The 16,659-nt window shown below is 33.4% G+C and overlaps 2 protein-coding genes across 3 annotated transcripts; one reads left to right on the forward strand and one right to left on the reverse strand.

Moving 5' to 3' along the window:
- Positions 1-7,216: 7,216 nt before the first annotated feature.
- LOC145008754 (alkaline/neutral invertase E, chloroplastic-like) lies at positions 7,217-10,281 on the forward strand. Its single transcript, XM_078967363.1, has 6 exons — positions 7,217-7,437; positions 7,821-8,473; positions 8,557-8,722; positions 8,790-9,495; positions 9,602-9,650; positions 9,766-10,281. The coding sequence occupies exons 2-6, from the start codon at positions 7,829-7,831 to the stop codon at positions 10,090-10,092; spliced, it is 1,893 nt and encodes a 630-aa protein (XP_078823489.1). The 5' UTR covers positions 7,217-7,437; positions 7,821-7,828; the 3' UTR covers positions 10,093-10,281.
- Positions 10,282-14,385: 4,104 nt separating this feature from the next.
- On the reverse strand, positions 14,386-15,586 carry ATX1 (homolog of anti-oxidant 1). Of its 2 annotated transcripts, XM_078971613.1 has the most exons (3): positions 15,469-15,586; positions 14,798-14,873; positions 14,386-14,702 (listed from the first exon to the last, which is right to left on the reverse strand). In XM_078971613.1, exons 1-3 carry the CDS (start codon positions 15,475-15,477, stop codon positions 14,557-14,559), a joined length of 231 nt encoding a protein of 76 aa, XP_078827739.1. In that variant the 5' UTR covers positions 15,478-15,586; the 3' UTR covers positions 14,386-14,556. The 2 variants fall into 2 exon arrangements, with proteins under 2 accessions (XP_078827739.1, XP_078827738.1); XM_078971612.1 differs by lacking the exon at positions 15,469-15,586 and having other exon boundaries at positions 14,798-14,894.
- Positions 15,587-16,659: the final 1,073 nt, after the last annotated feature.

Consider the following 16,659-nt stretch of genomic DNA (forward strand, 5'->3'; position numbering starts at 1 on the left):
ATAGTTTCTAGGGATATCAAAAAGTCTCGTGGGACACGGAACCCATGGAGCCCTGATCCCGAATGGGATTGTTTGTTTAAAAAATCAGGGATGGGGGCGGGGGCGGGGGCAATGTTAACCCCCGTTTTAGTTTCGGGGGCGGAGGCGGGGTGGGTAGTTCCGTTCCGAACCCCCAATGGGGACCCCGTTAATATATTATTTATATTAATATATATTAATTATAAAAATATAATAAATAATAACAATGATTTTGAACTTTCAAAATTCAATTAAATATCATGTTTTTAAGTTTATAGTATAACGTTTTTAAGATGTTATAATATTTTTATTTTAAATATATAAACTTATGCTATAAATAACTATTTTTATCCAAAATGGTTTCTTTTAGCTCAAAAAACAACTTATTTTAGCTTAAACAACACCTTCGTTCGTCCAAAAAAAAATCAATCCAAACGGGGGCGGGGGCGGGGGAACAGGAAAATTTCGGGGGTGGGGCGAAGGATGCAATCCTCGCCCCGTTTGCCCCCGTTGACATCCCTAATAGTTTCTAATTGAATTGCCTTTTGTAAGTCTCAATTATTTTGGTTTATTGTACTAGGTGGGAGCAATATGTTATTATATATTATCACATTTAAATTGTCCACCTCATCATCATAGTCACAATTTAGTATCATGACACCAAAACTGGAAATAAACAACACCAAATAACATGGGATAACACATTCTATTTTCTATTTCTTTTTTTTTTTAATGTTTTTAATTTCTATTATTCTAATTTGTTTTATTTTTTTATTTACTTCATATATTTCTAATTCGTTTTATGTATTTTTTTTTTATTTATATCATATATCTATAAAAAACATATAAATTAATAAAACATAATTTCATTAAATAGTAAATTAAAAATACCATACAAACTTAAAAAAAAACATTGAAAAAAAACACACGATAGTCCTAATAATGAAAAAAAAAAAAACACCGACAAATTATTCTTCGCCTAAGTATTTGTTCTTGATCTTTGCCTTCATCCTCCATATCACTTCAGCTCGTCTCAGTGGTAAATTTTCTTCGTTTGTTGTAAGAATTGCCAAATACTTCGATATGCGATCTTCTTCGGCTTCTTGACAAAGGAAACTCAAATGCTCCTGTTGCAATTTATATCTTTTATTTGCGATTTCCATGTGGGCGTCAATTTTTTTTTTTTTTCTTTCCATTTCCTCATGCTCTCGAAGCCAACTTTCATTCTCTTGCACATGTTGTGTGCGCACGCTTGGCTTTGTCGCCCCCGATGTCATCAAACTAGTCCGGGATCTCATCGGTGTTCGCGTTGAGGTCGATGTTCATGTGTCTGTCGAAAACGTCAACCGAACCCGAACCACGAAACCTTTTTGATTGTTGTTCCGATGATGTTGGCGTTTTCATCCATTTTGGATCTTTCCTCACATTCTTCTAAACTTTGTGACCCATTTGCGCGTGATATTCCTCCCTCGCGGCTCTAAACACATCAAAATCATTCGCACCACTTTTACGTGGCGAAGAAAGTTTGTTGTATATGAAATTGAATTTGGTGCATTTATAGCTAATTTGAGTCCATTTGCCACTAAGCATATCATTTTGCGATATGTGTCACCCCTGTTTAAAATTGTATGGAATCTGACAATTACGGCATCCCAAAAAGCAAATCTCTTCATATCATTCCCCATAGTTGACTGTTTTGAAGTACCGCACCAAGCCACCGCCAACGCATGCTCTTCCTCCGGAGCCACCATGTTGGAGGTGGTTCCGTTTGATCCACCCCGAAAACGACCTCTCTCATTTTCTTTTTTTGGTCTCCTTTTTTTTCCCGATGCTTTCTGATTACCCCCGGCTTGCGTCTCGACAACGATTTCTTGCATGGGTGGGGGTTGTGTGATTGTTTGGCGAATGGGACCGAATGTGTTAAAAATATTTTGTTGAATGTTTGCATTTTATTGCATAAATGGCGAGGTAGAGAGTTGTAGTGGGGTGAGGCGGGATTGAAAAATTGCCGGAATATGGAATTTGTGGTGACTTTTGAGAGTTTAGAAGGTTCATGTATCCCGCAAAACCTAATGGAGTGGATTTGTTTGTGTTCGGATGAGGGGTATTCGAGTTTTGATCCATAGTTGGTTGATTTTTGTGTTTGAGTGATATAGAAATAGAGATAGATATAGAGAAATATGTGTAGTAAAAAGCATGAGGTATATATAATAATGAAAATGTAATTAGTAAATTTTTTTTTATTAAAGTTAAACGGTTGATTTTTGAAATTGTACCGTTTTTAAACGGTTTGACTTTGCAACTTTCGCTTTTCTACGCGTTAACATACGTTACCACCATTGCGCGAGATAACATAACGTGTAATAACGAGAGGGAGGAAGGGGGCGTGTTCCCCCGTTATGGCGCTGCCACATTGGATAACGCCATACGGGCGTTGCTCACACCCGCCCCTCTAACATATGTTAAATGTCGTGATTACATGCGGCTATGCGCACGACGCACCAATATATTCCCAATCTAAAATCGAAAAAAAAAAAAAGTAACCTTTGGTTATCATTATTTGAAAATTAACTTTTAGCACAATTAATTTGTCGTTAATGGGTGTGATGGTCGCAACGATAGACCCGTATAAGCTACATAGTGTTACCACAAACTTCGAAACCAACCAAACAGCCACAAATTTGCCACAATTTATTTAACAACCGCATTACTCATATATTTAAATATTTTAGGAAATAACTATAATCTAGAATTTACAAAGGAATCATGAGCCAAGCATTCCAAGCTATGTCGGAATTGGAAGCTAGATTATTTAACAAAAATAAAAAAGAATTTAAAACTATGCTATCAAAAATTGATATTTTTTCCTAAACCGACCACCATAAAAAACCACTTAGAAGTATCCAACACAATGTCATAATGTTAAAACAAATAATGTTTAAAATATACAAACTAACATTTTGTTAATTAAAATAAGGTCATTTTGTAGATACATGTGTAAAAGGGTATTTCAGGTAAATATGCAGGGGACAATATGTTCAGTACTTCAGTTTGATCAGGCCCGCTTCTAGATATTTTAGGATCCGGGGCAAAATAAAATAAAATTAGGACCCATATAATTTTCTGGTAAAAGAGGGTGGTGCCTCCGGAAAATTTTATTAATTAAAAAAATAATACAATTAAAGGCTGGGGACTCCCCACATATGGAAAAAAGAGCTTCAGGATAGGCTCTGGAAGCCAAACAACCTAACAACTAATAATAATAATAATAATAATAATAATAAATAAAAGGCCAAAAATGCTCTGAACCATAATACATAAACATAACAAAGAAAAAACTAAAGAAATTTATATTTACGAGTTTTTTTTAGATGTAAAGTCATCAATTATAGAATCAATTTCAATATTATTCAACAATTCTTTTTCAATGCATAATATAGCTAAGTCATTTAATTTTTCTTGTAACATTGATGATGTCAAATAATTTTTTAATAATTTTAGTTTTGAAAAACTTCTTTCTGTTAATTGTTGATGATATAGTAACAAGTATAGTTAATAGAATTTTATATGTAATACAAACATTTGGATAACAGTCTTTACCTTTGGTAAACTCTAAAATTTCAATCGATGATATAACAAAATTTGGCAAAGTCTTTATTAATACTTTAATTTCCGTAATAAAATCATTTAAATCCACATCATATAAATGATTATGAGTAAACTTATTTAAAAAAATAGTACAATTTTTTTTAAGTTTAATTTCATCTAATGACTTTAACCTTTTTGAATCATATAAAAATCCAAAAATATTTTCAAAGTTTGTTAATTGCTCAAATCTACTCTCTAATGACGCAATTGCCACATCAACAATATATATACAATACTCGATTCTGATTATTTCTTCGGGTGATAGTAATTTATTTTCGCAATTAGTTTCATCAAATTGTTTTGTTCTAATAATTTGTCGTTTTTTTAGAAATATAGGTTCAGCATTCATATCTGATGCAATGCCCTAGCATTATCTATACTAAGGGCATAACCTTCATTTCTATAATTTTTAAAAAATATCATCATATTTTTTTAATAAATCAATTGTGGCATCAATACACAGTTTTGGTTTGCATATTTTTACTAACTTTATTTATACCAAATAAAATATCATACCAAATTACCATGCTAAGTAAAAATTCATAACTTTCAATAGCATGAATTAAACTTTCAGCTTTACTTTTAGACTTTGCATCATCACATGATGAACATAATTCTACCAATGTATCCCTTATATGAGGAGCTTGAAACCTAATGACTTTGACATTTTTTTATTTGACTCTCCCAACGTGTATTAGATAAATATTTTACTGTTAAGTTAAGGACTTTATCAAGTAATATTGACCATCCTTTAGTTGAACACGAAAATAATACAAAAATATGTTGCAAAACTCCAAAAAAAGAAATAGCTTTAGCACAAGAATGAGTCATATCACTAACCGTGAGGTTAAGACTATGACATGCACATGACATAAACGATGCTTTCAGATTAATTTCAATTAATCGTTTTTGAAGCCCTTGGTGTTTTCCTTTCATCTTAGAACCAATATCATAACCTTATCCTCTTACATCATCAATATTAAGACCATATCATTTAATTGCATTTAATAACTCATTAAAAAGTCCTAAACCTGATGTGTTTTCTACTTTCAAAAATTCTAAAAAAAATTCTTCAACTTTTATTTTATTATTAGACATGTTTGTTCACACATCGAATAATTATAGTCATTTGTTCTTGATGGCTAACATCGGGGGTGCAATCAAGGATAATAGAAAAATATTTTGATTCTTTTATAATATTAATTATAGAATTTCTAACTTTATTAACTAAAATAGAAATGATTTCCTTTTGAATTTTGTGCCCTAAATAATGAAGATGAGTTTGATGGTTTTCTATGTGTCTAAAATATTCTTGCATTATAACATCAAATTCTACCATCATTTGAATTGCTCCCAAAAAATTACCATTAGATTCCTGAAAAAGTTTTTCATTACAACCTCGAAAAGCCAAATTGTATTCGGCCATCATGCCAAATTACCATTAAATTGTTTAATTTGTTTTTTTTTTTTTTTTTTTTTTTTTTTTTTTTTTTTTTTCATTTTTCAGTTCCAAACATATATTTTCTAGGAGGCATTTTTAACAAATAACAATTAAGATAACAGATAACAAACAACCACTGAATCACACAGATTTACAAAAAAACAAATCAACAAAATAAAGGGAAAGTAAACTACCTGATGGCTAATGTGGCTGCCAAGCAGTTGACTTTCTGTTGCTTGCAACTTGTTTATAACATTATATCCTCAATCCTTTGATCCAAAAGCAATGAGAAATCTGAAGATTAATAATACAAAATAATCTTAAATATTAGAAATTTCGAATTAGCAAAATCACAGAAAATAGATTAAAGTTTTTTTTGAAAAGAAATTACTTGTAGGTTGTAAGCTTGTAATCTTCTACTTAGCTGTTAATAATCTTTCAGCAATCCCAAATCTTGTTATCTGAACATAAAAAATAGTTAAATAGAGAAATCATAAAATTTATTTCATGTCTTATTATCTCAATTCTTAAATCTCAAATCTGATAATCATTCATAACAAAACCAACATTACAGAAGTTTATTTAATCAAAATCAATAAGTCATATTCCATTTTATACTCTTAACAAAATAGAAAAATAGTTCACAAAATATGGGCTGTGATTAATATAGGCTTAAAAAAAATATGGGTTGTGATTAATATAGGCTTGAAAAAATATGGGCTGCAACTAATATAACCCAATAATAGGTATAAATACGGGGCCCTTTGGCGTTTGGGGGGACAGGGCAGTCGCCCAGGCCCATGGGTCGGCCCTAAGTTTGATATGTGTTTGGGTTAACATGTGGATCCTCGGGTTGGAAATGACCCAGATATTTAAAGCTTGGAATTACTTGTTCGGGTCATTATTCAATCGTTCTTCACCTTCCATACACACAAGTTCTCTTTCGTTGTAGAACTCTTGTTATTAGGGTTTTTGGTCTTTGGGTTTTCGGTCTTCGGGCCGGTCCATTCCGGGTTCGGTCCGCTGCTCATCCCAAGTCCTCACGATTCCAAAGCCCCGTTACCATCTCTACTTAAAAACTTTCAAAAGTCTAGTGCCAAACACATTTAGATTTTAGATGTGTCATGAGTCTCAACGAGATACGTTTCTCGTTTCTCGCTAGTGTATAAGTTTTGTTAGGTATATTTGAATCATCAATTATCAATTAAAATTTAAAATTAAAGATAGAGTAAATTACACGAATGGTCCCTATGGTTTCAGATAATTGGACGCTTGTTCCTTAACTTATTTTTTTAACTCAGAATATCCCTACTGTTTGTTATTGTTACACGTTTGGTCCATATTGTTTGTTTTTGTCATGCGTTTGGTCCTTATCTTACGTAAAAAGATAATTATTTAAATAGGAAAAAAAAGTAGGGTAGGTAAGGTAAGATGAGGGAGTGAGGTTGAGGGTGTGTTTATTTAAATAAATTAAAAAATCAAGGGAAAATAGTTTTTTTATGTAAGACAATATCAAGCGTTATAACAAAAACAAACAATAACGACTTTTTGAGTTTGAAAAATAAGTTATGAAGCAAATACAAATTGCCTAAACCATAGGACCACTCAGGTAATTTAATCTTAAAGATGTGAATCTCATATTGGATTGGTCTAATTTCATGACAAAAATAGCAAGTTTATCCATACACGAGTGGACCATAACATTTCTACACGTTACTTAAACTTGCCCTTTACTTTTTGTTCACGTGGAATATCCATCACTTTCATATTGCCAACAGAAGTTACTTATGGCAAAATACTACGTATGTTGATATTATACTTTTATTTTATTTTTAATTCATAAAAGTTATTTTAATTATAATAAAGTTCATTCATAGTGTTTTCATTTGGATCATTTTAAACATTTTTGCTAATACAATATAAAATATTGGACTATGTATTATATTCGGAAAGATATCTATAATGTTCATTTATTGTTGTAAATAAAGAAATTATAATTTTGTCAAAATGATTTTAAATGCTTTTGAATACGAAATATTAATTGTGTGATTTTTCTCAAACGATATTTGAATTTTCGAAAATAGAATTTTCTTATAAAGTGCGGAACGGAGACATGTATGGCCAGAAACAGAACACTAGCGCATTTAGTTCTTCTATTGTTCATGCGTTCAAGTTTTCGTTTTTCTCGTTTTACACTTGTTTCAACCCCATTCTTCAATAGATTGCGCGATATACTCGGAAATCGGCGATTGATTAACTGGGTATTACAGATTGTTACTCTTCCATCGATTCAAGTCTCTGATTTCAGTATCCAACATCTATTCACGAAGGTAAATTTGTAGTATTTTTCCTAAAATTTCTTCAATTTCACAAGATTACATTGTTTTTGTTCAGAACCCAACTCCCAAATGATGTTTCTTACTTTCTCGAAAATGGGATTTTGATGATTTAAGGGAAAAATCTCGAACTAAATCGTAATGTTTGGCGGAATTATAAAGGGGTTTTCTGCACTTGTTATTTAAGTACATGCATCTTGCGCTGAATTAGGTTAAAAGATATTCATATATCGATTTGTTGATTCTGTTCCAATTGCAGTAATGATTTTTTTCCCATTTATATATTGATTCGTCATAAATTAATGCAACGCACATAGCCGAAATACAGAGTTCCCTAAATTTTGTTAAAGGCGATTAAATCAATGCTCTTGTTTTAGGTGTTGCCATGATTTCTTCTGAATCAATTCTTCAAGTCTTCTGTGGGGCTACACCTCGACTCTTCTACCCTAACCCTTGTTCCAACTTATTAACATATTCTCATGGGTCCATCACAAAATGTAAAAAGAGAAGCCGCTCAAATGCCATTCGATTCTTCAGGTGCTCAAATGTTCATACTTGTCGCCAGTTTCCTACAACTCCTAGCATCCGCCATGAAACCATCCAAAATCGACGATCATTTCATCATTTTAGTTGTAAATGCCAGACTTCTGAAAGTGTTAGTGGACTCACTGCTGAAGATGCAAACGATACATGGGTTGTGGATAATCCCAAACAGTTCAACACTATTGAAGACACAAATCATCCACCAAACCTCTCGGATTCAAAGGACATTCATAAATTGAAGAAAGAAAAGGACGATTCAACATCTGACACGATTGAAGACGAAGCATGGGACCTACTTCGTGATTCAATGGTAAACTATTGTGGTAGTCCTATTGGTACAATAGCCGCAAAAGACCCCACAAGCTCTAGTGTACTTAACTACGATCAAGTTTTCATTCGCGACTTCATACCTTCTGGTATAGCTTTCTTATTAAAAGGGGAATACGACATTGTCCGCAGTTTCATCCTTCACACACTTCAACTCCAAGTACCCAACATTTCATCTTTCATCTTCTTTTCTTCTGTTTTTCAAGATCAATCATCATTTCAGTTTAAATTTCTTGTTTCTAGAGCTGGGAGAAAACAATGGATTGCCATAGCCCTGGGCAAGGATTAATGCCTGCAAGTTTCAAGGTCCGTACAGTACCCCTTGAAGGAGACGACACTGCAACCGAAGAAGTTCTAGACCCTGATTTCGGAGAGGCTGCTATTGGCCGTGTTGCCCCTGTGGATTCCGGTAATTACCACTATGCCATTCGCCCATTTCTTTATCTTTTCTAAACACGAACCCCCTTTTTTTTTAGGGTTATGGTGGATTATACTGTTACGCGCATATGGAAAAAGTTCCGGAGATTTATCACTCCAGGAAAGAATCGATGTTCAAACTGGAATCAAGATGATTCTAAAGCTATGTCTCGCTGATGGATTCGATATGTTTCCTACTTTATTAGTAGCAGATGGACCTTGTATGATCGATAGGCGTATGGGGATTCATGGTCACCCTCTTGAAATCCAATCTTTATTTTACTCAGCTTTATTATGTGCACGAGAGATGCTTGCGCAAGAAGAAGGATCGACAGACTTGATTATAGCTTTAAACAATCGTCTTGTTGCATTATCTTTTCATATACGAGAATATTACTGGATAGATATGAAAAAGCTTAATGAAATCTATCGATACAAGACTGAAGAGTATTCTTACGATGCTGTTAATAAGTTTAACATTTATCCAGATCAAATCTCTCCATGGTTAGTGGAATGGATGCCAAATAGAGGTGGATATCTTATTGGAAACCTGCAACCTGCTCATATGGATTTTAGGTTTTTCTCTTTGGGGAATTTTTGGTCTGTTGTGAGTAGTTTGGTTACAGTTGATCAATCACATGCGATTTTGGATCTTATTGAAGCAAAATGGGCAGATTTAGTGGCAGATATGCCTTTCAAGATTTGTTATCCTGCCCTTGAAGGTCAAGAATGGCAAATTATCACGGGTTCTGATCCCAAGAACACGTAACACCTCTGTTCTAATGTTATTCTTTTTGATAAAGTCTACAAAATACCTTGTATTTACATTTACTATGAAAAATTCATAATTCTTTATTGTGGAGTTTTTCAGGCCTTGGTCATACCACAATGGAGGCTCATGGCCTACTTTACTCTGGCAGGTATTATATAAACGTTTCTGAAATGGTATCGAGTTTTTTTTGGGTCAAATTGACTAAATTTCAACATAATATCAACATGAATTGTGTAAACTGAGTTTTTGGTTTTGATTTGCAGCTTACAGTGGCATGTATCAAGATGGGAAGGCCAGAAATAGCAGAAAGAGCAGTGAAGATAGCAGAAGAGAGATTGGGTAAAGACAAATGGCCTGAATATTATGACACAAAAAGAGCAAGATTTATAGGGAAACAATCGCGTTTGTTTCAGACATGGACAATTGCAGGATATCTTGTGGCAAAATTACTGCTTAAGGATCCTACTAAAGCCAAGATTTTGATGAATGATGAGGATTCTGAACTTGTGAATGCGTTTTCTTGCATGACCACTTCTAACCCTCGTAAGAAACGGGGTCCGAAGAGCTCCCAGAAGACGTACATTGTATGAGATTTTATTCGGGTTAAGTTTTATTTGTTTTTAGGTGTAGATTGTATAGCAAGTGTCAGCCATTGAGCCATTTTTAGTCATTTGTGATTGGAGTTTATGAGTCGAACATATTGTTCAACAATGAACATAAAAGTATACTTCGGTATATATTTATTCAAAAACCTGCCAAGGTTTTTAATGCGTTGATAACTATTGTTATTCTATTTTATTTTCCACTCATACTAAGGTTCAACATCTTCATGCTCATGTTTGTTGCTTACACAAAGCCCTCTACGGGCTAAAACAAGCCCTTTAGTCTTGGTTCAAGAAATTTAGTGATGCATGAACATGTATCTTCACGAAGCCCTCTATGGGCTAAAACAATCCCCTTAGGCTTGGTTCAAGAAAGTTAGTGTTACATGAACACGTATGTTCACTAGGTTTTATTTCTAGCAATTATGATTCTGAAATCTTCACCAAAACTATTGATATTGGTACTATGTTTCTTTTATTATATGTTGATGACATGATTATTACAACAGCGATGTTGAGGACATCGCCTCTTTGAAAGACTCTCTACACCAACATTTTGAGATGAAAGATTTTGGACCACTTCACTACTTACTAGGACTAGATGTGCTTGTTCATGATATTGGCATCTAATTGCAAGCCAAATATGCTTCTAATCTTATTTCTCGTGCGGGTCTCAACGACTCTAAGGTCTCCTTTACACATTTTGAGACAAAATTTAGACTCACACCCAACGATGGTTCCCTTATACTTAATACCATACTCTTACGTCGGTTGGTGAGATCTCTAGTTTATCTTATTGTCGCTCGCACGAGCCTATATGTCATATATAGTCTTACTTGGTTTATGGTAGCTCCTCAGACTTCTCATTATAGTGTTGATTTGAAAATTTTAAGAAACATTAAATGCACTATGTTTCATAGGTTATATTCCATTCTGCATCATCTCTTGAGCTTCATATATTTTCTGATGCAAGATGGTGATGCCACTGATTAATGTTCGACGGCATGCTATTTTTTTCTTTCTTGGTGACTCATTTGTTTCATGATGTAGCAAGAAGCATCCCTTAGTCCAAAACCAAAGTATTGAAGCTGAGCATCGAGGTCCTGCTGCTCAAAAACTATTATGGCGATGGTGGCTTCTCTTTGATATGGGTGCCCCACAACCATATCTTATTGTTGTTTGATTCGGCAACCATAGAGCAATCCATATTGCCAACAATGATGCTTTTCATGAGCACACAAAACATGTTGAGATTTGTGTCGACTTCTCTCTGATACGGGTCCCTTTTAGGTTATATGAAGTGTTATGCAAACACATGTGTAGCGTGATGGCATAGCTAAGTCACACGTAAGTAACCATGCTACACCACCCTTGAGCTATGTAAATATGAAGATCCGTGAAGCACGTTGTGTTACAATGAAGAGAGAAAATAAAATGGTCATATGATCGTTTGGGATTTAAAAAAATCAAATAACACACTACCCAATTAATCTATAAACACAAGTTATACCATTTGAATCATACACCACAAAACACCAATTATATCTCCATATACAAAATTATTCATTCGTCAAACATCAAAAAATGATGAGCAATTCGTCATTTTCTTCTTCGTCCGATGACAATGATATGTATTTTCACTCATTAATGGATGCAACAGTTGCGTAATGTGTCAAGAATGCGAAAGTTCAAACACCATCAAGAGGACTAGAAATTCAATCCATAGGAATCATGAGGATGCACACACACTTTTGGTACATGATTACTTTGCTGATGATTGCCTATATAACAATGCTTGATTCAAATGTCGCTTTCGTATCAATAAACGTTTATTCATGTGTATAATGAATGATTTAGAAGCGAATTACAAATACTTTCAATGGAGATACGATGCTAGAGGTAGACTAGGTTTTAGTCCTATACAAAAGTGTACTGTGGTAGTTAGGATTTTGGGATGCAGGAACATCGCCGATGCAAAAGATGATTGTTTGAAAGAACTGTCCAAGAATGTGTATACAACTTTAGTGGGTGTATTTTAGACATATACAATGAAATATATTTGTAGATGCCTATGAGAAGTGACGTTGGATAGTTGTATGTTGCACATGATGTTGGTGATTTTAGTGTTACCATGTTATTTTAAGTAACTGGAATTAACATGTGAGCTAAGGGGTTTCATAATTTGTACTCTAATATATGTACGGGGTTGCGCGGAGTGCACGCATGTATAAGATCGAATTACAAGCTGGTTCGACCGACTAGTCGGGGGTTCGGGGCAACGCCCATTTGGCGGGGTCTAGGGGCAGCGCCCCTAGCGGTTCCAAGGGGCAGAGTTTTGGTAACCCTAAATCTTCATTAAATCCGGATTATCATGACTTGCTTCCAAAGCAACTAATGACGGCCCAACCCTAATCTCGTTTAATATATAAACAACTCTTCCTCTTCATAAAAGGGTTACGATCTTAAGCTCTCGTTTTATCATACTTTCACAGAATCCTCTAGCATATTGGCTTACGATTTCTGTACCTAGAATCGTAAGTGTCCACTTGGATTTTCCTAGGCTGAATTTCTTGTAACACATGCATAGGGTAGAAATATCAGTTCGGAAAGTGATATCACGATCCAAGTTGGTATCCAGATCTCCACCATAAACCCTAAATTTCCCTACACATGAAAGTACACAAAGTTTCCTAGGAATGCTTTGTAGCATTGATTATACATAGTTGGAGTGGGAAAATTGTTCGGATGCATACGAGGTCAATTCACAAAGGGTGGTCATGGAGTACCGACTATAATGTTAAAAGCATTAGTGTTAAACGATCTATGGTTTTGGCATGCTTTCTTTGGCATGGCAAGGTCACTTGACTTGAATGTACTATATGCGTCATCGATATTCAATAGAATTTTGTAGGGAAATCACATGAATTTCCATATGTTGTGAATGTAAATGAATACAAATTTATGTATTACCTTGGAGATGGATATATCCAGAGTATGTTACTGTCAAATCATATATACATATCCATAAGATGAAAAAATGAAATTGTTCAAGTTAGCACAAGAATCTACAATGAAGGATGTTGAACGGGCTTTTGGTATGCTCAAGAAGAAATGACAATATATAAAACACTCGATACGCGCACATTTATGTGAGGAAAAATAACCAAGATGATGGGGACGAGTCGGTTTCCAATTTTTACGTTTTAATGTAATTTTTAATTTTAGCATAACATTTTTTTTTATCGTTTTTGGGTTATTAATGTAATTCTTATTTTCCATTTAGTAATGTAATTTTTATTTTGTTCAATGATAAATTTCCTATTTTTAAAAAATAAAGGTTGTGTTTTTATTAAAGTTATGTAATTACAAAATTATCTTGTTTAAAAAAAGGTTGTGTTTTTATTAACATTATGTAATTAAAAAAATTATGCTGTTTTAAAGAAAAGATTGTCTTTTTATTAAAATTATGTAATTAAAATAAATAAAAAAATAAATTATATAGATGATGTGGAGTGGTAAGTATTTTCTATGTGAATAACGACTAGTACCAAAGGGTTTCTAACCCAACGGTATCCGGTGTTACCCTCCCTCCTTGAAGTTGAGGGTTCAAATTTCATCCGTGTTGTTGGTCACCCGGTTCACCTTCTTTAGGTCTCCAATAATGCCGAGACTCTAGTCATTTTTCACAATCCTCCTTGAGTATGAGGGGGTGTCATTTATAAATTTTACAGGAGCCTATATTAGCAACTGCCCATTAGTTATTCTAGTGGTATATTTGTTTCCTTATATTTTGCCCAATACAAATATGCACAAGAGCATTAATAGGAATCATGGGATGGCTTTTCCATCTTCTAACCATCTATCTTGTTCATCAGCATCTTCGTCTTCTTCACGTCTTTTTTTCGCACTCACAATAATTATCTGCCAAAACGGTAGTGTTACTTTCCTTTTAGTCATACAAAAGATCCCTGACTTTTGATGTTAAATGACACTAAGATCCTGAATCCAACACCTTCACATATTTATTGCTAACAATTGATGAAGATGATCTATCCTTTTGTGTTTTTTCTTTCTTCACATTGAGGTCTTTGATCAAATATTCAAATGTTCAAATTCCTTTGGCCATTTGTTTTGGATATAATAGAATGTTCCCTTAGGCCCTAGTGGTCTAAGCCAAATGGTGTATATGACATGAAGCTCCCAAATCCAACATCCAACATTATTGATTAATAAAAATTTCAATTAAATTTAAACACACAGAGAATAAAGATGAAACCAAGCTTATCTGAGATATCACAACATAAGAATTATGCTGTCATTTATTCTCAAGTTCAAAATACCAAATGTTATAGTGACATAATAGTTTTAGCTTTACATTAATTAGAACAAACACAAATAAAAACAAACTACAGAATGTAATATCAAGTTCCAGAATCCATTGCTACTTGTAGATTAAGCAACAGCAGATGCTGCTTCAACTGGCCAGAACTCGGTTTTCTTCCCTGTCTTGGAAACAGTCTGTAGAACTGCATCTGGCTGCACATTACCCTTCACTGTCACCTTTTGTTGCTCAAGATCAATGTCAAAAGTTTCCACCCCTGAATTATTATTAATTTTATAACAAACTTAGAATCTGATTTGGAATATCTTGAGTTACAAATTTCAAATCTTGATTGTTATTTAGGGAACAAACCTTCCATTTTGCCAAGAACCCTCTTCACAGCCCCAACACAGCCACCACATGACATGCCAACCTTAAGAACAACAGTCTGCATTCCCATTGAAATAGATTTGTAAGTTGTTTGTTAAAGAGAAACTGTATACATAATACAAAGATCATTTTATTTAACAATGTAAAGGATCATTTGAGCTGTTTAAAACCAATTGGCAAAAAGATGGGTTGCTTCTAATCTTGACACGGATCAAGATTGAGGATGACAGTTTTTTACAACAAAAGGTCAATTTTGAATGATATTATCATTGATCATAAGTCTGTGAGACTTGTTGTATTGGAAAGCTCCAAAAACAACATAAATAAAGATCCAGAAATTAGCATCTAATTATTCGACAAAACAATGACAAATAGCAAGATTATTTCTACCTGATTCCATGAAAATTGAATAATAATCCAACTCTAAACCTCGATAACATAAACAGAAACTTAAGAGTGGTTTAAGACCGATCGAAACAAAAGTTAACCTTGATCATAATGGAAAATCCAATAGAAGATCAAATCAAAACGATCGGAGCATGAAAATTAGAAATCAGATAACGTGATAATAGAAAAAACATCAAAGGAACATGGATAAAAACAGCTCAATCGCGTAACCCTAATAACATCATTGACAATAAAATTACATATACCTGAGACATGGTTGGATGAATCTGAAAGAAATCTAAGAAAAGTATTTGACTTTGAAAAGGGATAAACAGATTGATTGGAGGGTATGGGTGAAATGAAGGGAAGGGTGGTGGATGATATTTAAATAGAGAAAGGGGAAACACGTTTTGGATGGGTGTTGGGGGTTTGGTGACGGTGGGTAGTCGTCAGCCATCACGACCGTTTCGTTGACTTATGGTATCCGTTCCGTTGGACGAAAGTTTCAACCTTCGAGTAGGATTCTATATTTAATTAATTTGTTATTAGTGTATTGATTTGATTTATAGAAAATTATAAATTTAACCAAATACACTTAGTTTGTGGAAAAAAAAAAAAAAAAAAAAAACTCAAAATTGCAAATATAATCACTAAAATCACTGATGGGAATAAATCATCTACGATTTCGTTATCTCATTTCTAAAGGACATATATGCTTTAGCCACTTGTATGTTGATATTTTTTTTTTAATTTAAATTTCGCTGTATATATATGTCATATTTCATCCTAAAATCGCATATAGAATATAGATAATGTCTATCTGCGATTTCCTTTGAATATCATCTGTGATTTTTTTTTTCACTACGAAACTGATATTAATAGGGGCATACATATTCAAGATTTGTTTAAAAAAACTTTTCACCTCCCACTAGTTACAATGCAAATCAAATATTCATACATTCTTTTAGAGAGGTTTTCAACAAATTAATTTTCTAAATAAATAACAACAAAATTGATAATTTTTGAAAAAGTTTATATAAAATAAGGTTGTTTCGTTGTCAAATCCCATCAATTTCATAATCAAACTCTATCAATTTCGTCGTTAAACAAAAAAAAAACGAAAAATCGCAAATGATACTTAGAGAAAATCGCAGATGGACAATTTCGTCGTTAAAAAAATAAAAAAATAAAAAAAAAATAAAAAATAAAAAAAAAAAACGAAAAATCGCAAATGATACTTAGAGAAAATCGCAGATGGACTATATCCATCTGCGATATAAAACCATCACCTGCGAACGTACAACGTGCTTTACCCACTTGTACGTTCGCAGATGATATTGCGAAATTGCAGATGACTTATTCCCATCTGCGATTTTAGTAGTTATATTTGCAATTTTGAGTTTTTTATGGCTATTTTCTATAAAGTAATTAATGTAGTTGGTTAAATTTGTAATTTT

This window comes from Lactuca saligna, chromosome 8 (genome assembly GCF_052625555.1).
Source record: "Lactuca saligna cultivar CGN05327 chromosome 8, ASM5262555v1, whole genome shotgun sequence".
Classification (NCBI taxonomy): domain Eukaryota; kingdom Viridiplantae; phylum Streptophyta; class Magnoliopsida; order Asterales; family Asteraceae; genus Lactuca; species Lactuca saligna.